The sequence below is a fragment of the Pelophylax lessonae genome (assembly GCF_965119305.1).
Source record: "Pelophylax lessonae genome assembly, chromosome: 1".
Taxonomy (NCBI): Eukaryota; Metazoa; Chordata; class Amphibia; order Anura; family Ranidae; genus Pelophylax; species Pelophylax lessonae.
Window position 1 is genome coordinate 579,949,039 of NC_138768.1, and position 14,143 is coordinate 579,963,181.

General features: G+C 41.6%; 1 protein-coding gene across 1 annotated transcript in view; it reads right to left on the reverse strand.

Moving 5' to 3' along the window:
• Nucleotides 1-5,546, reverse strand: part of LOC309548603 (uncharacterized protein) — a gene marked incomplete at both ends in the record, with an annotated part of 46,542 nt that extends 40,996 nt beyond the window's left edge. Inside the window, one exon of the mRNA XM_082248576.1 lies at nucleotides 5,460-5,546. Within this exon, the coding sequence (XP_082104702.1) occupies nucleotides 5,460-5,546 (87 nt within the window). The remainder of the gene's footprint in view (nucleotides 1-5,459) is intronic.
• Between the last annotated feature and the right edge of the window lie 8,597 nt (nucleotides 5,547-14,143).

Genomic DNA, 14,143 nt, shown 5'->3' on the forward strand with positions numbered 1-14,143 from the left:
TGAACAAGTACTCATTAGAAGCACATCAAACTTTTCAACGTTCTGCTTGGGGTGTTAAGTTGTCAAACTAATCTGAAATATTTAGTCATGATGTTTGATAATGATTTGGTCTATTTCTTCTGCTTTCAGGTAGCCTTAGATGCAGAGGGATTGTCACCTACCCAACTTCGTCCATCTATGCTGGATGTAGCCGAGAGGCTGCTTGATGAGTATCAGGTCCAAAATGAGTTAAGGAGGCGTACTCAGCAATCTACTGAGGCAGTACGTCTGCTCGGGCTCATACAGGAATCTGTAGCAACAATGGTACAGGTTCACCAGGATATGTTACAGGTTCAACAGGATATGCGTAACAGCTTGGTAAGTTTAGCAGACCAGCATCAACGGGATCGGCAAAGTGTTGACACTCAGGTGCTGGCCACACGCCAATGCCTGTTTGGATCTGAAGATGCCCCATTGGCAGAGCCCTCCCAAACATCTCACTCACCTGCCACTGCAGGTTGTGGTAGTGGGAGGGTAATGCCAGTGTTGGCCACTTGTCAGGCAGCTGGGGATGGGACAATTCCTCCTGTAGCCACTCCTAGCACTTCACACTCCGTTCGGACTCCCACACCCCTCAATGAGCAATCCTCCTGCACAACCTCAATGCGCACTGGTTCCACAGTACCCCTTCCACCTGACTACATTCCCTCCACACCTTTATCACTTCACTCCTCCCCAGGCCGTTCTTCTTTTTTGTCACCAATGCGACATGTCGTTTGCCCCCGCACCGTGGACAACAACAACCAATCAACCACCACTCCCCACACATCTTCACAACCCTTGCACCACCAGCAGCATCAAATAGCCTTGGAGCAGCAACGATCCCATCTCATGGTAATGGCACACGTTACCCAAATTCTTAGGCTGAGCACAGAGCAGATGGGACTATTGGCACAAGATCTTCAGTCTGGGACATTTCCAGGGTTCAACACCCTGCATCAGCAGCAGCCTCAGACACAAGATCTGATCCTAATGGGCCACTTTACCAGAACTCTAAGGCTAACCCCAGAGCAGATGGGACTATTGGCCCACCATTTGATGGCAGGAACCTTTCCATTGCTCACCACACTGCTTCAGTCACCACCACCACCACCAACTTAATTTCTTTTTATTTATTTTTTTTGGTTTAGTTTTGTTAATGATTGTTACATTGGCCAATTTGTGGGGCCATTTTTTTTTTTAATTTGAGGGTGGCACAATATGATTTATTATAGTGCTTTTTTTGGGGATGAAATAAAATTTTATGCAAAATGATTAGTTTGTGTTTGCTCTTTGGTTTTTTAGGAGTGTTGGTGGCCAAGTAATGGCCCTGGTTAATGTAGGCATTTATACACACGTGCTTCTCGATCTCCAAACATATGATTTCATGTAAATTTAGATAACTCAATGTTCACATAACGACCCAAGAAAAGGTCTCCCTTCAAATGTAGCTTCAAAACAAGTCTCAAGGCTAACATAAACCAAAGCCAACATACTAACAATTACAGACCACACCACTCGACTAAACAAATAAAACACAAAAGACATTCGATGTGTACACCAAAAAGAAAACTTGGGTAATAAAATAAATGTTTTAATAACACATGTGGGTGTCTACCAACTGTAGCGTACAAAAAATATATTACAATATATAATAGAATGAACTAAATTGCCAATGTAACATTTGTGTTGCAAAGAGCAACATACTTTAATTTTATTTAGATAAACATATTTTATGTGTTTTATAATTTTTTTTGAGGTTTTCACTAAAACAAGTCTTTTTTGTAAACATTTTTGGTTTAGTTTGTTACCAAAAACAACAAGGCTTTTTTGTAAACATTTTTGGTTTAGTTTGTTACCAAAAACAACAAGGCTTTTTTGTAAACATTTTTGGTTTAGTTTGTTACCAAAAACAACAAGGCTTTTTTGTAAACATTTTTGGTTTAGTTTGTTACCAAAAACAACAAGGCTTTTTTGTAAACATTTTTGGTTTAGTTTGTTACCAAAAACAACAAGGCTTTTTTGTAAACATTTTTGGTTTTGTCGTTTGCCATAAAAACAACAAGGCTTTTTTGTAAACATTTGTGGTTTTGTCGTTTGCCATAAAAACAACAAGGCTTTTTTGTAAACATTTGTGGTTTTGTCGGTTGCCATAAAAACAACAAGGCTTTTTTGTAAACATTTGTGGTTTTGTCGTTTGCCATAAAAACAACAAGGCTTTTTTGTAAACATTTGTGGTTTTGTCGTTTGCCATAAAAACAACAAGGCTTTTTTGTAAACATTTTTGGTTTAGTTTGTTACCAAAAACAACAAGGCTTTTTTGTAAACATTTTTGGTTTTTTCCGTTGCCAAAAACAACAAGGCTTTTTTGTAAACATTTTTTTTTTTTGTTGCCAAAAACAAGGCTTTTTTTGTTTTTTTATGTTTTTTTGGGTCCCAAAAAAAGGTTTTTTTTTTAATTTTTATATTTTTTTTGTTTGCCAAAAACAAGGCTTTTTTTGTTTTTTTATTTTTTTTTGGGTCCCAAAAAAAGGGTTTTTTTTAAATTTTTATATTTTTTTTGTTTGCCAAAAACAAGGCTTTTTTTGTTTTTTTATTTTTTTTTGGGTCCCAAAAAAAGGGTTTTTTTTAAATTTTTATATTTTTTTTGTTTGCCAAAAACAAGGCTTTTTTTGTTTTTTTATTTTTTTTTTGGGTCCCAAAAAAAGGGTTTTTTTTAAATTTTTATATTTTTTTTGTTTGCCAAAAACAAGGCTTTTTTTGTTTTTTTATTTTTTTTGGGTCCCAAAAAAAAGGGTTTTTAATTTTTTATTTTTAATTATAATTTTTTTTTTAGGGAGAAATGTCACATTGCTGGGTACAATAACAAAACCAATGAAAAAAAACTATGATCTTTTTAACGGGGTGACATTCCGCACAAATGGCTCCTTTGGGTCTGGAGCAACCCCCGAAATGTTTTCTAAAACTAGAATTCGGTCAATACACCATGTCACATACTCCAAAAGATCCTCATATGTGAGGTGGGTGTGCCCTGGGTAGAAAAAGACATAACAATTAGTTTTAGCCAAAATGATCCAAACAACGATTGTAATTAATGTGCCTCAACAAATATGCTTAGGAGTCTATTGTTTGGCTTTTATCAACACTCTGAAGCAAATATGCTAAATTGCTGTTGTAAACCTTGAACTCAAACTTTCACAGCAAATTGGTCAAAAGGTTACATAAGATGGCTTGGAATGTTAGTAGCAGTTCCACCAAAGCTAAGTAAAAGGCTTTTCTTCATGTCAACACAAGCAATCATTTAGAAGAATGTAAGGTGTTTTGGGTTCAATTGGTCAACACGATACATGTGCACACATTTATCTCTATCACCATTGGAGTTTGTGTAGCGTTCTCTCTCCCTCTTACTGTCTATAGATTGAACCTGACACATAGTAGAGACTTACCCTTTGGAATTCTGAGGGCAAGTTCTGGCCGGAGGAGATATGTCTGCTCCCCTTTATGTTTTTCCGCCATCCCAGCTGTGTTAAGAGAAAATAAAAAATGTATCTAAAAATCGAATCACGCTAACTGTAGGTTACGCAGTCATGAAAACGCTCTAACACCCACTCATTACCCCTCCACATTTCCCTGACAGTTAGATTTAGACTTTGATATGGTGGTGATGCAGATTTGTACAGTGCAAGCGTCATTCTACTGGGTGAAGCTTGTAGCGTTAAGGATACGTACTCCCTGCTTTGGTGCTGATTGTGTTTTTCGGATGTTTTTTGTGCCTCAGCCCTGCCTGTTCTAAGTGTTGGAAACATATCATTTTGGGAGGGCTGCGGAAAACTAATCAGGTTAGACTTACACTCTCTAGGTTTTTGGGGACAAGAGAAATAACAATCCTCCTTTTTACATGGCCCCTGTACACACCTCTAGGCACCTCCCTCCTGTTGTTTGACCCCACAGCAGGCAGCTTGCTATGGAGGCACATGAGATGAAGCCAAGCACCCTGTGCCTGTTCAGGCACTAGGCTGTGAGCCAGCCTTGCCCCCCTCCCTTCCAATGGTCTCAATGATTAGGAGTGACAGCATCAGGAGGCAATATTGGCATGCTGTCACCTCAGTTAAGGAGGAGGGGGAGTCTGTTCCAGACAAGTATTAGTGCAAAAATTTGGACCGTAAAAAATGGTCCCAGTAAGTCTTAGGGGGAATATGCACACCTATCACTTGGAATACTAATGCATAGAATGCATTCACATAAAGAACCTGCTGCCTTTAGAACAACTTGAAGCCTGAGCGGGGACATACACAGTTAGCATTTCTCCACTTACTAAGTAGACACATTACTGGAAAAGCACACAACTTACCATCATCAGGTTTTTTTTGGGCCCCTGAAGTGGATGGCGTGGCTGGCTCTGGAGAAACTGCACAAAAAGAACACAAATTGTGAACTGGAATGTGGTACATTACCGAGGAAGAGTATTTATGAAAGATTGACAAACACACATTTTCAGTGTTGACTAAATCAGGACATGATTAAATTACAATGTCCACAAAAAATTTACAAGTACAAAGCACACCATTTCCAATGTAGAGAAACTAACACCAATTTAGAATAGGGTGGCTTGAGATAACTTACAAAAGATAACATGTCCTGTAAAGCTCCCCAAAACCACCTTTCAAACATGAAGGTTAAGCAAGAGTGTTTCATGACCAACCTTCCTGTCACATATAGCAAAACTACACTTGCTTAGACTCCAACTTAGATTATCCTAGATACACATCATCCTAGCACACACAATTCATGTGAGAATCTAATTTTAGGTACTTACAGACTAGTTCAGGGGAGCCTGGAGTGGGGGAGGATGGGGGAGACCCTACATGGGGGGATGGTGTCCCTTCATGGGGGGATGGCGTCGTATCTCCTAGAAACACAAAGACACAAATACAATCCTTGAACCAAAGCTATTTGATAAAGGCACACAGAAAGTAGTTGGGAAACATTGAAGGTAGTAGTTACTTTGGACTGGGTAAGCAGCAGCCCCTCTTCCCCAGTCCTCCACAACTAACATCCTCAATGTCAGCTGCTACATAACCCCAATGGCAAACTATAGATATTACAGCCCTTAGATTTCCCAGGACACATTGAACACACAAACACATGTAGAATACTTACTTCCCATTACTTACTTCCCATTTGAGGAGAGCCCAGGTCCTCATCCGGTTCAGACGAATTGGCCTCTTCTTGGGCAACAATGTGTTGACTGGAATAAGTCCCTCCTCCAGCTTGAGCTCAGGTGGATTTATCTCCTAAAGGCCACCGAGCCACCAGGATTAAATGGGACCTTATCATTCAAACCATACCTCGAAGGTTTCAATTCTGGAGTGATGGAAACTTGATGTTTTGGCATTCTCCATATGTACTACATATGCCATTTTTTAATTATTCTTTCCTACCTTTGAATTAATTACATCTTTGTCCTCACCTGATGTCTCTTTTGTCTCTTTTTGCCTTATGCCTGTCATATCCTTTGCAGGCACCATTCTCCTAATTTTTCCTGTTGGTTTAGCTTTGCACAATTTACTGTATACAATTCTATTCATTGAAGCATTATTATATACATTTCTTTTTGTACTTTTGTTTGTTCTATTATATAAATTTTTTTTTTTTTTTTTTTTGTACATCTATACATCAATTGTCAATTTTTATACTATAATTTTGTTCCATTTCTCCTGTTTTTGTTCTGTTGATTATTTGTTGTGAATATATGGCTGCCCACTACCAGTGACTAACATGTTAATCACACCTGGTGATCGATTCTAAATCTGTGCAACATATAGCTAGTTTTGACATTTAATATTTAAAAACATTAATATTTTCTTCATTTAGATTTATAGAGTTCCAGCATGTTTTTATTCCGGACTGTGCTCCTCCTTTCTCTCTGAGCATCCCGGCACGGTGAGACACACACCGCAGCGTGCGGTGTGTCTCTTTGGTCCTGCTTCCAACTACCCTGGTCTCTTCACGGTCCAGTGGTGACCAATAAGCAGCCGTGGTGGTTTCCTTCCACTTCCGGTTGCGATCTCCGTGCCGGTGGAACGCATATGCCGGCTCCGCCCACACCCTGTCACGCTAGCGCGTGACGCGTGGGGGCGTGCCTGGCATCTGCGTTCCAGGGAGCCCTCCTTGCGAAGCCAGCCCAATTGTTTCTATACCTCGTCACGCCAATGCGTGACGCATGGAGGCGGGCTCAGTATCTGTGTCTCAGGAAGTCCTGTGAAGCCAGCTGAATCACATTTCAATCAATTAGCCGGCATATATTAGGGCACCTCTCCTAGCACTCAGCCAGCATTTTGGTTGCTGGCTGCAGTGTGGAGAGGACGTTTTTCTATCTCATTATAACCTGTGTCTTTATCAAGGTATGTGCATTTCCCTTGCCCCAAATCTTCAAAGGATGATATCTACCCATCTAATTGCTTTTTGCTATTATTTTTCAATTCTATGACATTTTGTAGTCCCTGATACGGGCATTTGTTTCCCCTGACATTATCTTTAAATATATTTCGTCCCCTAAATATATACCGTTTTTTGCATAATCTTTTCGCATAATCCCTTTGATATGCTTAAACCGCTTTTTAATCAGTTGTTGTCTGCCTATCTTTCAGACCGGCTGTACCTATATCTCTTTCAAGAAACTGTACCTGGCTTCCCCCCTTTGTTTGAGGACTCCAGATGCCCAGTTTGAGTGTCGGTCACGTCCGTGATCTAACAGCTGTGTCTCTCCTCTCTAAATATTAACATCGATCTATAACCCACACTGCTACACATGTTTGCCGGACCAATCTTTATCACCAGTTGTTTTTAACCTCTGTGCAGGCCTCTTTTAAACTCAGTTACGGTATAACCCTGTAAGTACTCATTATTTATGCTATATATTATGTGAACTTTTTTAGTCACTTCATATTATGTAAGAATCCTTTATAAAAACATACTGGTTTTTCTTACACACTTATCTTTATACCACCAGAGTACTGCTTGAACTCCCCTGAAGAAGGAGCAAGTACCCTCAGCTCCGAAACATGTCGGGTTATGTTCGAGCACTATAAGTTATATCCTCTCTGTTTGTTTTTTGCTTGCACACTGTTCTTAAATTTTGATTTCTATTTGTATTTAATAAAAACTTCTTTATTTATATGATCCACCTATCTTTTCAATTATCTGTGCCTAAAAAGTCCCAATTTAGGGGAACCTAAATCTTTCGCACAATGTGTTCCTGGCCCGGATCCAGGCGACTTGGCCCTGCCTGAGGCTCCTCTCTTGCTGAAGTTACATCAACCACAAAAGAAAACAAAACAAACAATCATTCCTCCAAGTTCGACCTAATACACAACACACCAGCACATCCACATTACTTACAGGGGGCCTGAGAAGGCTGAGCCTCCACATCCTGATCACTGGTTTCTAAAATAAAAGAAAAACATTATATATTATTTATGGACACAAATAGGCAGTAACCTCTCATCATGCTAGCACCATACTCAATGCCCCTACAATTCAGAACATAGAAGTGCACTTACACCAATGAGATGCATTGACCATGTTTTAAAACAGGAGGGCACCATGCAAATTAAGCGGGCGCCTAAGGCCTCGCACCTACAGGGGCCTTGCGGCCAGTGGCGGAGCACCAACATTTCGAAGGGCGCAGTCAGGGAAATCTCCCAAGTAAAAGATTGCTTTCAATCCTCGGATCAAAAAGTTGCAGCAGTGTGCTGCAGTCCCTTCACTGCGTCTGCCAGGTGTCTGTTGTCCGCTGACACTTACTCCTCCTTCTCTGCCTGGGGATTGGCCGTCTGATCATGTTATCCTAAGATGTGGAGGAATCGGTAGGTGTGTACCTGCACCAGTAGGAAGTGACTGGCCGGTCAACTCACTCTGCTATCATCATTTGTTGCTCTGGGAGGAGAGCTCCGCCCTGGACCCGGAACATACAGGTAACCAGGCCCAGACTTGATATTTTGCAGGCTGGTCATAGATTTGTTGTGTCCACTATGCAAAGGGGTTGAGTTGCCCAAGGGAAGTTGGAAAAGTCTGAAAATGGTTGGTGGAGGAGGAGGAGAAGAAGGCCCTGGGTGGCTGGGGGACAAGGAGAGGGCCCCTGGGTGTTTTCTAGAGGAGGAAAGATCCACAATGACGCCAGAGTCAATTGCCAAGGAAGAGAGTGGAGCTGAGCAAGTCCTGCCTATCTGACCTGAAAGTCAAACATGGTGTAGATGGAGCCCTTTGCCCTACACAATGACAGCACCAGAGGTGGAAGGTGAGTGGTAGCGGGTCTTTGACATTATAGAGCATATGGACTCTGTCCATTATTGGTAGTTTTGTTTGGAGTTGTCCTTTAGATGTTTAACTGTGTTGTTTTTGACCCGAGCTGTGAGGGACTGAGGTATGACAGCCCACTATGCTGAGACTTATAGTGCCCTAGAATGTTGAGGACTGAGGAATCCTTAGTCCCTAACAGAGGGCACTACAAGTCTTAGCATAGCAGGCAGTATTTCCTCATTCCCCTACAGAGAGGATTACAAGTCCAAGCAGGTAGCCTTCTGCAGTGGGACTTGTTGTGCCCTTGACTGTGGTGGACTGAGGAAGGGAAGTGTAAGAGGGTCTCTGTAAGCTCAGATGTATGGGGGAGCTTTGGGGAACACAGAGTTCCCTTTTACACCAGAGTCCCCAGCTTCCCCCCTCAAATAATGGTTCCCAAACTCTCCTTATATCAGAGTCTTCACACTTCCCTCTTACAGTGTAGTAAGTCTGGAGACTCCGATGTAAAGGGGGCTCTGTAAAATGTGATTAGAGATTAGAAATTTCTAACATTTTTATTTTCTACTTACGATCCACAATTTTCAGCTGCTCAAATGGCTCGCTGCCTCTGACTGCATATTGGAGTGTGGCCGTCCTCCTCCTCCCCTTCTTCACCAAAAGCACAAGAGGGTGCCGTCCGTCCGCTTTGGCTAGAAGCAGAAGAAAAAAAAAAACATAAAAAATACGAATGTACATAGTAGTATTAAAGGTTGTGAAGAGACACTTGATGGAGGTAGGAAAGGTAGGAGCGAGAGGGAGGGGGGGGGGGGGGTGTTGGTATTAGTGTTGTTGCATAGCTAAACACATGTCCACCTACCCAAAAAATTGTAACCTATCTGGTCACATGTAATGTATATTTTTACTTACCGGAGATTTGCTCCACAGCCTTTAGCAGGAGCCTGGGTGAGCGCCTTTTGGCATCACTCCAGGCCCGCTGCAGATCCACTATCTCAGGCAGAAACTGAAATCTCCGCTGCAGCCTCATCCGGAGACGACACATCATCTTGTGCTTTTGGTGAAGATGCGTATAAACTTTATCATACCCCCAGAGGAGGAGGAGCTGTGGAAAGAGCAGTGTATGTTTGAGTCCAAGTATGTCCAAAATAGTACAGTCTTCAAATAACATGCTAGGTCGTCTTTGAGATATTGTAGAACAAAGAATTCCATTTCTGGTGATACATATACATCGATGTCCAAATCTACCTCCATGACATAGGTTGCCCCACACTGGTGATTTCCTCTACATGATATAGCCATTTTCTCAATTGGCCTTTCATGACACACCCAGGGCCGCCATCAGGGGGGACAGGCAGTCACTGTATTTACAACCTTATTGCTGTCCATTTAGCAGGGTGCAAGTAACTTTACACACATGTAGCATAGGTATCAACTTTTGTCACCATGTTAAAAGGACAGCAGTATGGGTAGCATTACAGTGACTGTTATTAGTCCAGGCTCACTAAACTAGCCAATGCTTGGAAAAGCAAGCCATGCAGATTGCTTTTCAGGTCCCTTTTAACACGAGCTGTCTGATTGGGTGTGGCTGTTAATTTTTAACGCAGACCTGATAAGCCCCTCAATTCTCCTTTATGGAGTGTTATATGTAAATGGGATTGCTTCATTTGAGATGCAGATTTAAACTGTGTATGGCCAGGCTGAAGGTACCCAAGTTGATTGGTCGATCACCTGGAGGACAACGTACAACCAGTCTGTCAGATTTTACACACACTTATCGCTAGCATCTCTTGTAGCCACTAGCAATAATCACTGTGTTTTCCTGGCAGGGGCAGCACCAGGAGAACACAATGGCTCCGCAGGAGGGTTTCCCCTGTCTGTGTTGATGGTGGAATCAAGGCAAAATGTTTTTCCTGCAAGCCACGGGACAAACAAAGATATTTTTTTAATTAATCCATGATTTTGCCAAAATGGAAAAAAAAAGATGTTTGCTTTGTATATTCTTAAGTTTGCTACATAACTAGAACATGTAACAGTGTTATATCATTGCAGGAGATTTCCCTTCACTTCCTGTCTTGGTGTCACCAGGACAGGAAGTGAGGGAATCTCCCGTGGGGATATAGCCAGCAATTCTTTCCTTTTATATATACTATGGACATTATAAGGCAACAATTGCAAGCTATTTCCCCACAGTGATATTCCCCTCACTTCCTGTCTTGGTGACACTAAGACAGGAAGTGAGGGAAAATCTCATGCAATGATATCACCCTACTAGAAATTGTAGTTCCGTCTAAAAAGTATACATAAAGTAAGCACTTGGTTTCCAAAGTGGCAAAATTATGGAGGAGTTAAAACCCCATAGTGTGATCGGGTAATCTGACGGTGTGTTCCTACACTCCTCAATGTGTCTGTTCATTAAGCTGTGCTGAATTATCCTTGATTCACAATTCCTGCAAGAGTTGCACATGGTATGTGGGAGATGCAAATTTAAGGTGGCATAATTATCCACACAATCACACATAATCCTTTTTAAAGGTCCCCAGCAGAATTTGATGGCATAGTGGTTCACAGCAGTGCCATCAGATTCCAGTTAGATCTGTAAATTAACAAAGCAATGTGATCTGGGGGTGTATTTAACTTGCAATGGACACCCCCATTCATTATCATATGGCAGTGTGAGATGGGTGTGTTGGGAATGTGATCCATTGAGACAAGTGATTATACACTCATGTGTTTCTTTTAGAGGTGATTTGTTCAAGGCAATCCTTTGAAGACATGACCATTCCAGATTTTTGTGATCACTGATTCCATCTCAGGTGAACCAATTAGCTGCTGTGTGCAGATCCAGCTTATGATGGTAAGAGTGTCAGACAAGACAAACGGTGCCGAGCTTGCAGTGTGTATGGATGTATGTAAGGCAATAATTTTTGGCATTATGCATTTAGGGAATATAATGTTTCTAATCTTGCATATATGAAAAGGGTCAATACATTTGTCTTTATCGAGACAGATTCCAAAGCGTCAGAGCAATCTGTCACAGATAATTGTGTTTCATTTTGTGTAAAAGTTGAAACGAATCAAATCTATCTATATACAGGCATAGCCCACTTTAAGTACACAATGGGACCAGGGCATGTATGTAAACTGAAAATGTACTTAAAGTGAAGCAATCCCTTTTTTCTTTTCTCGATGCATGAAAATACACCAGCTCCATTGTAAATTTTGGCCACATTGACATAGCCTTACTCCCAAACCATGTGGGAGCATGTTAAGGGGAGCCAGGACTATGACATGATAGATTACCTAGGCAAGCTGGCCAGCCACAAAATGGATATGGTGTAGTCCTGGGTACCTGGGTACCCTGTCGTTGCTCCCTAAGTTTGTTATCCCTGTCACTTATGGTTTGTGAGCAGTGTCATGGCAAGCTGAACAAGCTGTGTCCTTACTCACGATTGTATATAAAGTGAGTGTACTTAAAGCAGGGTATGCCTATCTATTGGAATTGTAGGCCACACTCCCGCATAATCTCACTTAACTTAACTAGAATAATAACACTGACCCCAGTTTTGGCAAAGAAAAGGCCGCGGCACTCTTTATTGGTTTAAATAAATAAATTAAATCATAACAATTACTTTGAATAGTTAAATCATTCAATTCAATTGAATCATCAATTACTTGCTTGTAAAAACACTCAAACTGAAATAACTTATAATTGCTCAGTTATAAAACAACTCGAGCAACAATAAACATAAAATACCATACGAAATACAATGTCCCCCCTAGTATACTAGGGTGACCCAACCACACAAAGGTGCACGCGACAAAGGGAGGGGGGGCGGGGAACTTTCTTCTTTGTGCTCTTCGGTGCAAAAGGAAGCACCCCAGCCCAAACCAAGCTTATAAAGCCTCTGCCCCAGCTTGCTAGAACCTTCCCTGCACACCGATTGGCGGATACCTGCTGTATGCTCAGGTAAAATTAACCTCCTACTAGCCTAAACCTGTAAACCTATACCCCTATGCTTACCTGACAGAACTGCTAATGGTGGCCACAATCCCACACAAGTGGCCACATAATGTGCCCCCTTTTATATGGAATTGTAGGCCACACTCCCGCATAATCTCACTTAACTTAACTAGAATAATAACACTGACCCCAGTTTTGGCAAAGAAAAGGCCGCGGCACTCTTTATTGGTTTAAATAAATAAATTAAATCATAACAATTACTTTGAATAGTTAAATCATTCAATTCAATTGAATCATCAATTACTTGCTTGTAAAAACACTCAAACTGAAATAACTTATAATTGCTCAGTTATAAAACAACTCGAGCAACAATAAACATAAAATACCATACGAAATACAATGTCCCCACCAGCCGGGCTTGAGCAACAAGGACGGCCCTACCCCACCACCGCGGCCCTTTCAATGCTACACTGCAGCCCTAGATTTAAAATATCAATCCCCACATCTGAAAGGTGAATGCCATCCTGGCGATAGAGCCCCTGGATGCCACCCTCCAGATCCACATGCCTATAGGACAAGCCGCCAATAGACGGCATAAACTTTTCCATTGCCCTATTTACCCTTTTCCTCATCTTCTCCATGACTTTCCTCTGCGATGAGGAAAGCCAAGGAAGCCGAGGAACTATTTCAGAAAATACCACCACTGTCCCTGGAGACGAGAGGGAAAATAAATGCAAATCTCTCTTAATCTTAAATAGTAAGTCCAAAGTTTTAATATTACCAAGGTCATTACCCCCAGCGTGAATAACCACGATGGACGGAGGAGGCCAAACTTGGAACAATCTAGACAAATGAAAGTACAGCTGGTGCCACTGCAAGCCTCTAATTCCTTTCCAAAATAATTTAAACTCCAGAGGTAGTGCTAAATTTGTACTGTAAATACGATGTGAAGATCTTTTCCTCGCCCAAAAAATGAATGAGTGGCCCAAGATCCAGACTGTTCGCTGAAAACCTGAAGGATTCAAATAAACAAGTTAGTCCTTACATACACTTTAAAACATTTTGATTTCCACCTTCCCATACTTTGTATTACCCTGTCCGAAAATCCCCTTCTAGCTGCCTCTGATGCTGCCCCTATCCTGAATGAATGTGAGGAAAACCTAAAATTTTTTAAGCCCAGCCGCTCTAAGCATTTCCGTAAAACAAAATCGAATTGATATTTTGTGAGTGGAGTGGAATCCATGTGGACCAAAAAAACGCCCACCACCAACCAAATTGATTGACCATGCCCAACGGGCAAACACCCTGATTATGCTGAGCCTTAATAGTAATTGCCACACCTCTCCCCAGAGTGTCCGACTTTGAGCGACGTAACCAAATCTGGACATCTTCCCTGCCTACCACTACCTGATCATATAAAAGGCCTCCCTCAGTCTTATTTGACAAAGGTAGCAGCTCAGAGATGCGGAGCGCCTCAAAAAAGGTCAATACAAAAGCCATTCTGAACAACAGTGCTTCATAGTCAGAATTACACACTAATGAGGTCATACCGCAGATATCCCCCAATAACTCAATAGAAATAGGTCTCCTGTCATCTGTTACCGCCACCTTCCTCCTATAACCTTTCAATGCTTGCTGTACCGAAAAATAGGTCGTACAAGCCGGAAAACCTTTCAGGCGGCAGAAAAAAGAGATGCCCGCCAATGTCTTACGTAAATAACTATAAGACAGTTTCCGCTGCATCAAAGAACCCATAAACTCCAGAACCAGACATTCCTCCGGTCGACCCTCCATCTTGCCCTTTGCCTCCATGAAAGCCAATCAACTCTTCCAGGCAGCAGAATAACTCGCCCATGTTCTGGGGGC